The sequence below is a fragment of the Polyergus mexicanus genome, unplaced genomic scaffold (genome assembly GCF_030449975.1).
Source record: "Polyergus mexicanus isolate NDT 795.1 unplaced genomic scaffold, iyPolMexi1.0 SCAF_22, whole genome shotgun sequence".
Classification (NCBI taxonomy): domain Eukaryota; kingdom Metazoa; phylum Arthropoda; class Insecta; order Hymenoptera; family Formicidae; genus Polyergus; species Polyergus mexicanus.
Window position 1 is genome coordinate 513234 of NW_027223342.1, and position 15972 is coordinate 529205.

The 15972-nt window shown below is 38.8% G+C and overlaps 2 protein-coding genes across 5 annotated transcripts; one reads left to right on the forward strand and one right to left on the reverse strand.

The window, feature by feature from the left end:
• Nucleotides 1–86: 86 nt before the first annotated feature.
• On the reverse strand, nt 87–6042 carry Ef-1a-f1 (translation elongation factor eEF-1 alpha chain). Of its 2 annotated transcripts, none has more exons than XM_070312638.1 (4): nt 5935–6042; nt 2564–3406; nt 1949–2442; nt 87–1131 (listed from the first exon to the last, which is right to left on the reverse strand). In XM_070312638.1, exons 2-4 carry the CDS (start codon nt 3384–3386, stop codon nt 1063–1065), a joined length of 1386 nt encoding a protein of 461 aa, XP_070168739.1. In that variant the 5' UTR covers nt 3387–3406; nt 5935–6042; the 3' UTR covers nt 87–1062. The 2 variants fall into 2 exon arrangements, with proteins under 2 accessions (XP_070168739.1, XP_070168740.1); XM_070312639.1 differs by lacking the exon at nt 5935–6042 and adding an exon at nt 5691–5778.
• A 996-nt stretch (nt 6043–7038) lies between these two features.
• LOC138942365 (actin-binding Rho-activating protein) lies at nt 7039–14097 on the forward strand. Of its 3 annotated transcripts, none has more exons than XM_070312548.1 (4): nt 7039–7217; nt 12925–13055; nt 13180–13429; nt 13613–14097. In XM_070312548.1, the coding sequence occupies exons 1-4, from the start codon at nt 7170–7172 to the stop codon at nt 13718–13720; spliced, it is 537 nt and encodes a 178-aa protein (XP_070168649.1). In that variant the 5' UTR covers nt 7039–7169; the 3' UTR covers nt 13721–14097. The 3 variants fall into 3 exon arrangements, with proteins under 3 accessions (XP_070168649.1, XP_070168650.1, XP_070168651.1); XM_070312549.1 differs by lacking the exon at nt 7039–7217 and adding an exon at nt 11109–11414; XM_070312550.1 differs by lacking the exon at nt 7039–7217 and adding an exon at nt 11473–11651 and having other exon boundaries at nt 13613–14096.
• The last annotated feature ends 1875 nt before the right edge of the window (nt 14098–15972 follow it).

Here is a 15972-nt window from a genome sequence, read left to right on the forward strand (position 1 = left end):
GATAGGATCGATAACAATTATTCGCGAAATTATGAGAAGATACTCAGTAATATAATGAGGGAAGAAATAAAGAGACGACTGGAGAATGCAATTAAAGATTTTTTTTTATTACATCAACGTAATACTGGCTAAGGGTCAAAACAATATCATAGAACGCGTCTATGGTCAGCGGGAGGGTAGAGCGCCGAGATTAACGTGGGCGACTCGCGACGGATGTCTCGTCCTCTCCAAGGAGGCGATTTTACTTTCTCCGTTCTTCGGAGAGGGGAGGTAGCCGGCGACTCGTTGATGACGGAGGGGGAAAGTATAATGATCCCTAATGATCCCTAACTACAGATAAGTATCTTCTTATAAGTATAATAAAAACTAATCGCGCGCACAACGAGGCAACCAAGTCTCGGAACAAATCAGCCTTAACGAACCCTTCGAAAAGAATCGATCGAGTGAAGTCTTGCTGGGACCAGCGTCATCGCTACGGCGTAAATATTCGTTGCGGCGTCCCGCGATACATCATCGATGAGATATATCCGACAGACAGGGAAAGGCGACGCAGCCGCTGCCTCGCTTCTTCTTCCCTCGCCGCTGAACGAGAAGGAGAGAAGACACCAGGCGTGGCTGTCCTCGCCTACATCCCGTTTGTTGTTGTTGTTTGTCGGATGTTGTATCATCAATTGAAAAACCTAACTACACAGAGTCCAAGGGAACTGAGTACCTGGTAATATCGGACACATATCGTCAATATCGAGTAATTAATGATAAACGCGGTGAGACGCGGGGCGACGCGTCCCCCTAGCATATGTGAGGCGTGCGCGGGGCATGGGTGAACTGAATGTGCAGGTTCGGATAGATGCGCGGGTTCAACACTACCGGGTAATGTAACGGGGGTAAGCACAACATCTTATGAATTTTAGTCGACGAGTAGTATGAGTCGAGCGTAGGGGCAGCCACCGCGGCGCCGGCGGCGTGCTGCGTCCTGACGACGATGGGACCCCGCTGCGCGGGGACGCCTGCTGACACGGGGCACCAGCCGGCGGACTGCGAGCTTCCGAGGAAGCTTGATGGTTACTTTTTCTTCTGGGCTTTCTCCGCGGCCTTTGTTACCTTGCCCTGGGTGTCTTTGAATGTGACGCTCTGCGAGAAAAATAGTACAATATTCTCATTTTGACGACGTTATAATTATTATCTTGGAACAATCGGCATTCCGTAGAATAGAAATCAATTCAGAGAAGAAAACAATGTTGCTTTTATAAATATGATGAGATATGTAATATCTAAAAAAAAATGATAAAATTTATTGGAAAGAACGGAGAGCTCGTTTCTCATTTATAGGGAAAATTTGCGAAATTAAGATTTTTCTTACGATAATTTATACAATATATAATAGATTATTTTCATATATGTACTTTTCTGGATTGTTATCAATCGTAAATTTAAAATAAATAGAATGTAAGATAGAGAATTTTGATATTTTACCACGATGGAAGCGATTGTCGTGCATGAAACAAAATTTGCATAATACGCTCTGAGATTGATTGAAAATTGAAAATAATTTTTTTAAGCGACTGAGAGCGGAATAAATTATTAAATAATAAATTATATAATTATAAAAAATTTTCCCTATAAAAAAAGAAACGAGCTCTTTGTTCTTTCTAATAAATTTTATCATTTTTTAAAATATCATTCTCCTCGTCACATTTATAAAAATAGATAATATTGTTTTCTTTTCTAAATTCGTAAGAAATTACAATTTGATCCAGTCTTGTCATATTTCCCCTTTCCCCTGCAAAATAATTCTATATTATATTATATAATGCGAATAATAAATTATATTATTCGAATTATGTAATTTATTAGGATTATACAATTTAATAATTCGTAAGGTTTTACAATTTCGGAAACAGGCTTGGTCCAGTCTTATATACTCCCCTTGCGAGATAATTCATTGTACCTTAATAACACCCACGGCGACGGTCTGACGCATGTCGCGGACTGCGAAACGACCCAGGGGTGGAAACTCCTGGAAGGCCTCGACGCACATCGGCTTGGTTGGCTGCAGCATCACGATAGCCGCGTCCCCGCTTTTGATACTCTTTGGATTCTCTTCGGTGGTCTTGCCGGTACGACGGTCGCATTTCTCCTTAATCTCGGCGAACTTGCACGCGATGTGGGCGGTGTGGCAATCAAGGACCGGTGTGTAACCGTTGCTGATCTGTCCCGGGTGATTAAGTACGATCACCTGGGCGGTGAAGTCGGCGGCGCCGCGCGGTGGCTGATTCTTGGAGTCGCCGGCCACGTAGCCGCGTCTCAGCTCCTTCACGGAGATGTTCTTCACGTTGAAGCCGACGTTGTCGCCGGGCAGCGCTTCCGTCAGCGCCTCGTGATGCATCTCGACGGATTTTACCTCGGTGGTGAGAGCCGCCGGCGCGAACGTAACCAGCATACCTTAAAATTGCAGACGAGTTTGCTTAAGATTTTACATTGATCAAAATTGTTGAAGACAGAGAGATAATTCAATAAAAAAATTATTTTTTTAGATATATCCAGCCGGATATATGGTATTCACCTGGTTTCAGGATACCGGTCTCCACCCGGCCGACAGGCACGGTTCCAATACCGCCGATCTTGTAGACATCCTGAAGCGGCAATCGCAACGCCTTATCGGTGGGCCTGGAGGGTGGCAGGATGGCATCGAGCGCCTCGATGAGAGTCTTGCCATCGGCGTTGCCGTCCTTGCGCTCTACCTTCCAGCCCTTGTACCAGGGGGTTTTCGGGGACGGCTCGAGCATATTGTCGCCGTGCCAGCCGGAGATGGGCACGAAGGCAACCGAGGCGGTGTTGTAGCCGATCTTCTTGATGTACGACGACACCTCCTTCTTGATCTCCTCGAAGCGGGTCTCCGAGTACGGCGGATCAGTCATGTCCATCTTGTTGACGCCGACTATCAGCTGCTTCACGCCCAGCGTGAAGGCGAGCAGCGCGTGCTCGCGAGTTTGCCCGTTCTTCGAGATTCCGGCCTCGAACTCGCCGATACCGGCGGCGACGATCAGCACCGCGCAATCCGCCTGGCTGGTCCCGGTGATCATATTCTTGATGAAATCGCGATGACCGGGCGCATCGATGATGGTAACGTAATACTTGGCCGTCTCGAACTTCCATAGAGCGATATCGATGGTGATACCGCGTTCGCGCTCAGCCTTCAGCTTGTCCAGCACCCAGGCGTACTTGAAGGAGCCCTTACCCATCTCCTGCGCCTCCTTCTCGAACTTTTCAATCGTCCGCTTATCGATACCGCCGCATTTGTAGATCAGGTGACCGGTCGTCGTCGACTTGCCGGAGTCCACGTGCCCGATCACCACGATGTTAATATGGATCTTCTCCTTACCCATGTTGTCGAGGTTCTAGCTACCTGCGAAAACAAATCGTTGAAAATTCAGAGATGAGATATTGATCGAGAGACAGACGGAAAAAAAATTGATGTATCCATTTCAATCTAATATTGCATATTCTTCCCCCTCCCCCCTTCGCTGTAAAACACAACGCAATATCTGTATATATAAACTGGTGTCTCCGTTGTTAAATCGGTTGTACATTATAGACTCAAGGGAGACCCTTGTAAGCCAATGTGGCTGAACCTCTACGTATAGTTTGGCTATAGACGATTCTAAAAATGTTCTTTTATAAATAAGCTGCTCTGCTTTCTCCATCGGCTACTTGTTTGAACGGTGTATAGAATGGCGATTTAAATATTAATATTTTAGACACAATAATAGCTTTACGCGATGTAAGGACGTGTAAGAAACACAAATATTATAATTGTTCATTGTCAAAATGTTCATTAACACATTGTACGCGGCAAACGAGAATTGTCCACAATGTGTATCAGAATAATCTTTAATAATATCTAGACAAATACAATAATCTTTTTACGCGACTAGGAAGACTGTATTTAATACTATATCTTTGATAAGTAATATCATTGCGTCTTGTAATATCAATTTTTCTTTTACGTTTATCTTTAAAATGGATCGGACATTAAAGAGGCAATAAATATTGACGCGCGAGGACAGAGGACTTTTCACAAGCTACAAAGGGTATTGATTCGTTTCAAGGAGAGACCCACGCAGGGCTCGTGAATTCTCTCTCTTTCTCCCTCCCCCCCCTCTCTCTCTCTCTCTCTCTTAACGTACGTGTATAAATACGAGTGGTATCGAATCGAGCGTGCGCGGTTATTTGCCGCGTAAAAAAGTGAAAGAAAGATGGCTTCGCCACTCATTTATGTCGATTCGAATGAGATTAATTAGATGGCTAGTTTGCGTTCCAATGAGCTCGTCAAATCGGATCGTATCGCGCGCCCCAGGTAATCCATTCCGCGAGTTCGCATTTTAGATCGATAAAGGGTGTATGATACTGCCCTAGCAAAATCTCGGCCTACGTACAGGGTGCGGTGCACAGGGTGTTTTATAAAAGTTGTCTTTTTTTTTTTTTTGGACAGTGACAGACATTAAGGGCTGTACATTGAGCGGATGAATATCGCATTCACGTCTCATAATAAAGAATTTAGATTTCGATATGAAGAGAGTGATTAAAAATAATTATTTAATATATTTTTAAAAATGGCTTTTGTATGTGAGAGATTTTTTTTACAAAAAATCTGAAAAATGAAAAACTGAAAAATTTTCGGTTTCAATGAAGAAGAAAAAAAAAAGAATGCTCAGAAATCCATGTAAATAATTATCTGACATTTAAATTTTATTCTCATTAAATATGTTTTTATTGAGTCGTTGTACACTTTAAAGTTCAACTAAATTAAATTGTATCGCAAACTGATATATTAACCGATGTAACATAAAGCAAAAAAATAGACTAGACTAATCGTTTGATTTGAAATTATTCTTCTATAAAATTTTTCAAGAGAGAAGACTTAGAGAAGGCTATGACTTAGAGAACGTATCTCATTTAAAATTTTCATTTTTAAAATACGTTCCTTTTTTTTTTTATAATCGATGTCAGTACGAGTGTCTCCGACAGATAAGCGTCTAGAGAATCTCGGTATCTCGCAATTAGTTTGCATCTCTTCATTTACGTACGACGCGTTGCAACCCGCGTCTGTTCGTAGCCGGCCTACGTTTTCTAATAATAGTTATAGCCCCACCAAAGGCGGCCATTTCTGAGAGGCGATTACTCGATCCGAAGCATTACACCTTCGCGGTATCACCGTATCAGGAATCTCATCGAGATACCATCATCCCTAAGAGCGGTTCCTCGCGATTTCTTCCTCTCGACGATCGTGTGCGGTCGGAAATTTCGCTCGGATATATTCCTTCCTAGATGGACGCGTTTCGAAAAGAGTACCTAAATTCGTATGCGACACGCATCACGATGCGATTACGACACATCGCGTAACGACTTGGGGACCATGGTCGGCGAATCGGTGTATCACTCACCTCGACTCAACTGCCGCTCGGAATCGATCGATCGCGACGACGTACACACCCGGATCCGCAGCAAGCTTCCACACCCCGGGGGACGATCGCGTAATCCTGGGGAAGAGTTTCGGATGGGGAGAAATATCGCGTAGAGCGCACAAGCGTCGATTATTTAATCAAACGTAACGATCACGTTTCGCGTAATGGCCGGCCTTCCCTGTCGTCGCGTTATCAGACTCGCGCCGCTCGGAGGAAACCCTTTACCTGTCCGCTCGGAGAAAGACCCCCGGCTCGTGAACGCGCGACGGAGCTTACGAGATTCGCCCGAGGGGCGGCGCGCCGGCTCGAATCGATATCTCCCTGGCCTGGACTAGCTGGCTGGCCGGCTCTTGCCGGCTTGAGGATGCGCGCACCAGGACCGATCCAACTTTTTCTCTCGCGACGTTGAGAATGTTACTTTGTGATCGAAGAGGTGATTAACCGTCGTCGTTCAGGACGATTTACTCACCCGGGGACGTCGACGTCGACGGATCTCCGCTTCGAAAATCACCGCTTCGACGTGCTTTCCGCGTCGTTCCAGCCGCGCACGCAAGCTCGAGGAGCGCGAAGGAAAGAAAGAAAGAGAGAGAGAGAGAGAGAGAGATTGAGGGAGGGTGAGCGACTGGGAGAAGGAGAAAGAGAGAAGGCTCGATCTGGGGGTGGATGAACAAACGATCGACGTGCCATCTAAACGCGTCTGCGGCGCTTGCGCCCGCAAGCGTTTCCGCGTTGCGGCCCTTCCCGATTGGTCCCCCCGGCGCCGGTCGGCGAGCGTCTATTTTCCTCCTCGGCGATGACAAAAGAACGACTTGGTCGTCGTGGCCGACGCTCGCTCGCTCTCGGTGCATTACGCTCCGATGCGCACGCTCGTATGTCAATCTCCGCAGGTCCGTCTCCTTTCCCGAGAACATGTTTTTCAACGCGGCTAATCCGCGAAGAAGGCGACCACATCCAAGAGAGAGAGAGAGAGAGAGAGAGAGAGAGAGAGCGATAAATTTTTCGATTTTTTATTTTAATTTTGTGTTTTTATATTTTTAAAATATAAGAAAAAACATATTACACTTATTATTATCTTTCATTGAATAATAATTATAAGAAGGCAGTGAAAGATGCTGCTTTCCGCAATCACAAAAGTTCTTTTTATTTACGTTTAATTATTTAAATATTAATTTAAATAAATAAATTTAAATAAATTAAAAATAAATTAAAATTAAAAATTTATTTAAATATTCATTTAAATATTGTAAGTTGAAGGAATACAAGCGAATAGATACAGTTAAAAGATTGTCAAATATTCAGCGGGTATAACTACTGGCTGACCACGCCTCCGACTTTTACCACTGAATCTTCTTGCGATTTTTTTATTATTTTCTTTACGTAAAAATATAATCCCTTTACTGATCTTCTTACAAAAATTATATGTATTATACAGTAATAAGAAGACTTACTACATTTTTGCCGCTTTAATAGAAAGTATTTAATTCAAATTCTCGAAGATGTCGGCTACGTCACGTGCTCGCTACGATCATAAATAGAATCGAGCAGCCGTTCCAAAGTCATCGTGACGGAGGTCAGTGCTGCCTCCAAAGATTGCGAAGAAAATTAACTTTGACGTGCGCGATAACGTAATTTAAGATCCTCTAGAGTCAATTTAATTAGGTGTAATCCGATAATTTCTTCGATAGAATTTTGGCGCTCGCGACGATGTCACTTTACGGATCAGAGATGGAGAAGTATAGTGATGCCGAAGAGGTCAGTGACAATATTATTTACAGTGACAAACCATGAAGGCCATTTTCTTGGTCTACTCTTGATATATATATATATATATATATATATATATATATATATATATATATATATATTATTTCTCGAGATGCTTTAGTAGACTGATGACTGTTGTACGTGTCTGATCAATGAAGGAATGATCGGGCATGACTATTGGCTTTATTACGTTTGGTTTTTATTTTGATTTAGAATTTTTTCACGACTTTTAATTTTCTTTTTATTTCTCTAGTTACGCGAATATACATGTATGTATATAAATATCACCTCTTTGTTGAATTTTTTAATTAAATTTCTTTTTCTTGATAAAGTAAATTCTTATATTGACAAAGCACATATTCACAAGAAGCAAAGAGTGGCTATGTATTCTTCATTATTTTGCGTGGGCGTTTTACTTCCGTGTTGTTTAAATGATTCACTTCTCTTTCATTGCGGATAACTCGGGACGATCGTCGAAGGAAAACCTCGTAAAATAGATTTGAAAGACGATTAGTCGTCACGAATTCCGGATTCGTGACGAACGCGACCGAAAATAACGCGATCGTCGGCCAAAAATAACTGAGAACTAACGCTCGCGCGTCGCCATTTCCGCGATTGAATTGCCGACAGTTCATTCGTTATTCTAATATTTAAACATTTTCTTAAACAACTCTTTGACGTATCATTGATATTTTAGTCGGCCTGGCACGTGTTGAAAAGGAGAAGCGAAACATCAAATTCGGGACGGATGGAAATGACAAATTGGCATTTTCAACAAGTCAGAAATGTAAACAAGATTTCGCGAATTTGATAACTCGTTGATATTTTCCGCTTATGTTGAACGGTACACTTAATAACACGTTCTACTTTATCCAGGTCGATCGTTACGTTAAGATAACCTGCACATATGAGTTTCTTACATAGTGTTATCTTTATTTATAATTAAATTATTATAGAATTTTATATAGATTTTTTTTTATGCGCGTGTCTAATAAATTAATAGTTTTACGTCAGAAAATATTTATAACACGATAAAAATGCCGAATGTTCAATGAGCGTGATTACATTTAACTTTGTTGAAATTACTAAAATTACAATACTTTTCAGAGAATTCCTGAAACTTTCAGATTGTCAAATATTATATTTTAAACTGTTAAATGAAAAAAAAAGACATAACGTACATTGTATTACATTCCCAAGAATACTCATTAAAGAATTTAAAAGCTTGCGATGTGATTTGAAAGCGTCACTCTTTTAATTTTTTTTTTCGATGCCTCAAGATCTTTTATTCCCGAAAAAATTCTATCGATTATATTAAAAACGAAAAAAAATAAAATAAAATAAAATAAAAGCGAAGATGGACGAGTTATTAGTCGCGCGAATACCGGCTGTGACTAATAAAACACGAGTGCCAAATATTTCGAGTTTGTGACGGGGAAAAGATTCGAATACCGACACCCACGTGTCGTTGACATCGGTCAATGGCGCGTGCATTTACGTTGACGCACGTGCGAACGTTTCACGCGCGTGGCCTTTCGATATGTCATATGTGTGATTGTTTGAAAAAGGCAAATTTTTTAAAATTAAATTATGTTATAGATGTTCTGGTTCTAGTATTATCTTATACCGCGGATGAAATAGTGAGATGCTACATTAATCTTAAATTACTGTATCGCTATATTAGATGTCTAGATAATTCAGGAAATAGCTTGATGTCATCCGTGCGACTTTATGACTTTCATTTGGCCCCGGTTATATGAGTTCGTCAACGCGGATTTGCCTAATTACTTCGAAATTTGGCGCGACGTGCCAAAAACAAGTTGCACATCTTATCGGTTGGAGAAATATTGCTTTCATGTGACAGCTTTGAATGCCTATCGTATAATAGCATCGTATTTAAATTTCGATGTCGTTGATCATGATCTCCAAAAGGGAGAGCGAACGATGCCATATATAAAACACTGTTATTAACGTACTTGTAAGAAAAATAATAAACTATAAATTTATGGTAACTTTCTGCAGCAAACAGGAAGATTTAAGTATGTTTTACAGCAGGAAAAATTCTTCCAAAATTTATTTTCTTGTTGTATTTATGGATGATTGCATAAGTTCGTGCCCGATTTTCATTAAGTTACTGCATGGCGGAGTTCTATTGTTTTCGTGTGGTAATTGTTGCTTACACCGAACAGATGACGTTGTCTTATGTCAATTTAGCGTCAGACATTGTTCAGATAAGTCCATTTGTGCATAAGAGAAATCATTAAAAATGGAGAACGAAAGGTGCATTTGCGGCTATATGAATTTCGGAAAGGCGTGAGTGTTGGGATTGCACGAAAAAATATTCAAAGCGTTTATTCGGACCGCGCTCCTGCTCTCCGAACAGTCAAAAAGTGGTTTGGCAGATTTCGAAATGGTCATTTCAACATGGAGGATCAACCCCGCTCTGGACAACCGCCTTCTGGCATTGACGATGACATTGTGCATGCCTTAGTGGAAAGAAACCCAAGGATTACAACTGAGGATATCGCTGAGAGGCTGAACATCGATAATTCAACCGCTTTTCGTCATTTAAAAAAGCTTGGATACATTTCCAAGCTTGATACGTGGGTGCCGCATCTCCTGACTGAAAGGAATAAGCTGCAGGAAAACTGCAGGAGTCGCGATGGGAAATTCTGCAGCACCCGCCATATTCTCCAGATATTGTGCCTTCAGATTTTTATCTATTCCGGTCTTTGCAGAATAGTTTAAATGGCAAGAATCTCAATTCCGAGGAAGCTGTCGAAAACCACCTTAGAAACTTTTTTCAAGAAAAACCAAGTTCTTTCTTCAAAAATGGAATCGACAAGCTTATAGATGGTTGGAAAACCATTGTAGAAAAGAATGGGGACTATATAATTGATTAATAAAAGTGTTATCTCTAAAATATAATCTATTGAAGTTTATATTTAAATCGGGCACGAACTTATGCAATCACCCATATAAAGGATACTTTGCAGTTTCATTGAGAGACATCACCATCGTAAACTCCAGCACACTCCTATTTCCGTTACGCCGTACAAATCCAAGCTCATCTCTTGCTTATTTATAGCACGCACGTGGCCGATTTCTGATCGCGTACGTTGTCTTAGGTTAGTCTTATTGCGTTATCCCAGCAGATTTTGCTTTATTTGCATCTTCGACATGAGATTTGTTCACAAAGAGAAGAAAAAAATTCGCTACACGGGGTCATCGGTGGGATAATTTATAGAATCGATGATCGTTATACGTACGATCTCTGGAATTTTTCACAGATAACTTAAAAATTCTCCGGATGTAAATTTGTGTGAAAAATTTCAGTCACGTCAAGATGGAGCCTTTTCATTTTATTCCGCGATAAATAAAAAGAATTGAAAGAAATTGTCGATTCATTTTAATGTCCCGAAATGCTAAAATTTTTAAGGAAATTAACTTCTTTGGAAAAGAGAAGAAAGTAAATTACATCACGAGCGTGCATTTTTGGACTTTGTACTATAGTAAGAAGAGAATGACGTATTCATTTGTTGATTTGCGACAAATCTAATTTCGAGAATGCGTTTCCTGAACGCTGAGAACGCGACGTCATAACCGTCAACTTGCTAAGGCTCCTTTTATGACCAGCCGTCCGGCGATGTTTGCGCGCAATTAACGTTTCTCGCGAAAGGAATAAAAGATCGATCCGCGTAATTATAATAATAAAACAAAATAATTAAAAGGGCATAGGATAGTCCTCGAAATTTTTTATTTGTAAGAATCGAATAGGTTTGTTCCCATCAAATCTTTCATGCATAATTCTACTATAATATCCCGAAATAAATAAATAATTTGAGTAAATTTTTACAAAGTCTTGTTATAGATATAATAAAAAAACATGCAGATTATTTTAATTAAGTAAAATAAATCTGAATCAAAATAACGGACAGCCGAGTCTTCAACGATTAGCAAGCGATTAGGATTTATTGGATAAACAAACGAGAGGAGCGAGAGAGAGATTCGCTTGCGAATTAATTCCCGAAAGCAGAACATGAATGAATTTGCGGGCCAGCTGGGACGCGCAATTGAAGAATTATCACTTCCGGAGCGCGCAGGATCGTTTGGCAGCCAATCAAGAGTCTGGGAATCGGCACGGAAATGCGGCAAATATTTCGGCCCGAGCCGAAATATCGAAAGGTGGGAGCTTCTCGGTGCCTGTCGGTTTCTTATAAAAAGAGACGTCCGACGTCGCGACGTCGTATTCGCGCCGATTTCGTCATCGGAATAACGAAAGGTGAAGAAGCACGGTGTCGTTTCAAAATTTATCATTTAGATAAAATATTCCTTTTTTTTTTTTTTCAAAAAACGTTGGTTTTATTTTGTAAAACTTTATTGGATTAAAATTGCGAGGCCGCCATGTCTTCGGCGATGTATGTAAGTATTGGTGAAGTTTTTCAGCTACGCACGCAATTATAGAATAAATTATAAAATATAAATAAATCATATTGAAGATAAAAGACGAATAAGAATTATAAAAATAAATGGATAATTTTTTTTTCAATAAACTTTTTATGCGCTTTGTCAATATCACGTTTTAAATTTAAAAGATTATATTAGGTGTACAACTTTGCTTCCGCCGTTTTCCTATAGTCGGCTTTAGCGGTAAGTAGTGGTCGAAATAAATAGATCATAGACGTCGTGCGATAAACTTGGGCATCTGTCAAGCTAACCCCGTAGAAACATTAGTCGATTTGTGTCCGCATCATAAAGTTATTCTCGATTGAAAATGTCAGTTTACGAGCCAAATTCTCGTCATTTGCGGGAGGTTTTAATTTTCTGCTTCAATATGAAGAAATCTGCGGCTGAGGCTCATCGAATGATCTCAAATACTTATGGTGAAGCCGCTATTAGCGAAAGAACGTGTCGCGAGTGGTTTCAACGCTTCAAGAACGGTGATTTTCACGTGGAAGACCGGCATAGCGGTGGAAGAGAGAAGGTTTTCGAAGATGCAGAATTGGAGGCGTTACTTAATGAAGACTCGAGTCAAAGTCAAAAAGAATTGGCACGATCATTGGGAGTGGACAATACTTTGAATCATAAATGTATAACCAGTTTTTTACAATAAAGCCTCGAATTTCGGAAAAAAACGGCGGAAGCAAACTCGTACACCTAATAATATTTGACAAATGAGAAAAATGCAATTTAGAAACAAAATGCAACAGGTGTCACTTAAAAAAGTGACAATTCTATAGATTTAAAGTTTTTTTCTCCAAAGTGATAAGATAGCTAAAATTCAATTTTTGAAACGAATAAATAGCAAAGTATCGTATATATATGATTACGTACAAACGAATGTAACTACAGATACGACCGTGAAAATTTGTCAAGATGCCACTAAGACATCTTTTATGGTCAGGGTCAATCCATATGTTAAAATTGGCAGAATTTCAAAAAATTCCTGGCTTATTAGGCGTCGAATGACTTAACTCATTGACGTCTGCGTAATTTAATATGCAGTTTTCCTTTTATAAACGGCTTTAAGTTTCAAACATTTCCAGGGAATTTACATTAATGTGTTTCTCTTTTATTTTTTAAATTTCAAATTTCAAATAAAATCATTCTTTACGCGAGCATATTGAACTAGATACTAAAAATCGACTAGAAATAACGAATTAAAAATAAATATATCTTTGTGTCACTTTTGAAGGAATCCTTGGGTGCCAAGGTTGCTATGTTCAATCAATATGCCAACAAACACAAAGATAAGCAGAGCAGAAATCCATTCACGTCTGGTATAAACATTGAAAAACCAAAATTCTCCAAAGAGGAATACGGCAGGTACTTGAAATTTAATTAGATTTGTCATTTAATGAACATTCTGTTTTTTTTTTAACGCGATAACTTTATCAATAATAATATTTTTACACAATTTAATCGTGATATTATTATTGATTTGGTTCAGACCGGAAGCAGGTTCCTTATCAGATCTGCGTGGTCGCAAGGCAAATGCCCATATACTGAAGGAAATTTTGGAGCTTTGCGAAATTATTAGTCACGAGGGCACACCCTGCCGAGATCATCCCGACGTAATTGCCATTACGTTTGGTGATATCTTCAACATTTATACTAATATTAGCAGCAAATGCGTAGGCTTGTTATTGAGAGCGAGAAAGCAGAAGTATTTGGAATTTGAAGGCGAATGCCTTTTCCAGGTAAATTGGCTTAAGAATAATATTCTTATATTTAATACAGATTTTTTTTTTAAATCGAATTATTTACAGTGTATCAAAGATTGAACTTGAAATAAAAATTGATAATTAATGTATTATACCGTTAATATATTTATTACGTTATATTATATAACATAAATTCTATTTTTTTTTTTTTTTTTACAGAGAAGAGACGATGACGTGCCGATATTTTTAGTTAAGCCCATCGAAGAAATTCGTAAAGAGTATAATCAACGACTTCAAGAAATCCGGAAGGATTTGCTGGATAGTTAATGTAAATAATGACAAATTAATAATTATATAATAATTACCATCTAATTATTAAATATAAAAAATTATTATTTTCTAATCCTATTAATATTATCTATCCTCGAAAGGAACATTCGCAGTATTCTATTTATTCGCCTATATTTTATAGTAATACAAATGACCATTGTATAATATGTGATTTGTTGTATTCGTCTCTTGGGTTCTATGTGTTGTAAGAATGAATGCCTGTATATCCATGTAAATATTCCACGGGTAATTCAAGTGACATATGTTAATGCGACAATAAAAAATAATCGGTACAATTGATACAATTTTTATGGAACACTTCTTTGAGTCATCGTTGTATAAATATAGGGCGTAATAAATAATTAATATATCTTACATATTTTTTTTTTTTTACTTCATCTCTTTTGAAGACATTTGGATAGTTTGTACATCTCGCATATATCCTTTTACGATTTTTTAAGATTATATTACCCTAATATATTATATGTATTTCTCTTTTCAAGCTAAACAATTTTAAAAATAGGAGCAGATTTTAGAGGAGGCGAGGAGAAGACGTGCGAAGCAAAGAGCAGATAATCGCATAATTTATATTTGTATATACAGTCACTTTACAACGCGCACTTTGTTACACAGTGTATAGCTCGATTAACTTTAGGTCAGCGAACGCCAGGTGTGTGATCTTGGTAAAGACGATATATTAAAGTAAAAAAGAAACTAATTAATAAGAGGGGCGCCTTGTACGGCGTGCATTTCTTTCGCGCGAAAAAGACGACGGCGACGATCCTGTGAAAAGGGGTATTTAACGTCCGTCCGAGCGGAAGCTTCTCTATAAGCCTCCTTAACATAAGATGCCAGGACAGACCGAAGCCTCGTATTTTCACCGCGTATTTAGCGCCAGCTAATGCAGTTCGCTTCTTCAGTCGTTCGCTTCAAAGCCCTCGATCTGGGAAAAAATTTAGAATCGCGAACTCTAGAAACGTTTATATATACGTCTTAATGGTACTGGCAAAAGTTGTTGCCATCTTTGGCACCAAACGAACAGTGAGAATAGAAGGCCTGAATCTTTCGCGCGTTCAAAGGCAGCAAGTTCGATACAGCACTCGATGATATATGAATATTACGATCGTCACGAAATATGTATACGCTCGTACCAAGAAAAAACACATCGACCGAGGGTCTCTATCTCTATATTGGCAGTAGCGTTAGTCGTATATTGCAACGCAAGCAAATTTCCTTCTTTCCGTTCGCGCCACCCTTCGACTCGTTCGAAATGGACATTTTATTTATTTATTAATAGGTTTCGAGAATTATATATTTACAATATATAGTTTCTCAAATTTATTGCGTAATCGAGAAAAAATAAATACTGTCCAATAAAAAGAAATTATATATATACTAGGTGGCCCATTTTAATCCATCCAGTCGAATATCTCAAGAACCAAGCTCGGAAGAGAAAAATGTTTCAGACAAAAGCTGTGTGGCTTCAAGGGGGCCATAAGATGGTGAAAATGATTTGACCTTGGAAGATCATTTGAAGGTCATGTGAAGGTCAACTTTAAAATCTTAAATGGAAAGCCCCATTTTTTTATTTAGTATTCTTGTAGCCGACCTCGAGAGCTTTCCAAAACACTATAACAAACTATTTTTTTATTCAGTATTTTTTGAGTTATTTTATATTTTATAATCTGACATATTTTGATATAAAATAACTCGAAAAGTACTTAATGAAAAAATACTTTATTATAGTGTTTTGGAAAGCTCTCGATGTCAGCTACAAGAATACTAAATAAAAAATGGGGGTTTCCATTTAAGATTTTAAAGTTGACCTTTACGTGACCTTCAAATGACTCTTCAAGGTCAAACCAATGGTACCATCTTATGGCCCCCTCGAAACCAAACAACTTTTGTCTGAAACATTTTTCTCTTCCGGGCTTGGTTTTCGAGATATTCGACTGGATGGATTAAAATGGGCCACCCAGTATATATATATATATATATATATATATATATATATATATATATATATATATATATATATATACAAAGAGTGTAAAAGCGTTTCTTGGAAAATATAAAAAGATATTTAAAAATTTTAATTTACATGAAAATGTGCATCGAGTCTCGAGAAGCGCAAATACACTTTTCCTTCATTATTTTCTTTCGTCATCTTTAATTACGAATATGTGAGCAAGAAGTGCAATAGAATAAAGATGTTCAACAATTGCTTCTCTTCATCGAGTTTCTTCATT

What these genes read in the sequence shown, in the direction of transcription:
- Ef-1a-f1 (XM_070312638.1), bottom strand. Translation starts at nt 3,386, where the DNA reads ATGGGTAAGGAGAAGATCCATATTAACATCGTGGTGATCGGGCACGTG. An exon ending in GACCGGTATCCTGAAACCAG is followed by an intron (nt 2,443 to 2,563) that starts GTGAATACCATA and finishes TGCAATTTTAAG; the next exon opens with GTATGCTGGTTACGTTCGCG. An exon ending in TCGCCGTGGGTGTTATTAAG is followed by an intron (nt 1,132 to 1,948) that starts GTACAATGAATT and finishes TTTTTCTCGCAG; the next exon opens with AGCGTCACATTCAAAGACAC.
- LOC138942365 (XM_070312548.1), top strand. Translation starts at nt 7,170, where the DNA reads ATGTCACTTTACGGATCAGAGATGGAGAAGTATAGTGATGCCGAAGAG. An exon ending in AGTATAGTGATGCCGAAGAG is followed by an intron (nt 7,218 to 12,924) that starts GTCAGTGACAAT and finishes TCACTTTTGAAG; the next exon opens with GAATCCTTGGGTGCCAAGGT. An exon ending in TCCAAAGAGGAATACGGCAG is followed by an intron (nt 13,056 to 13,179) that starts GTACTTGAAATT and finishes GATTTGGTTCAG; the next exon opens with ACCGGAAGCAGGTTCCTTAT.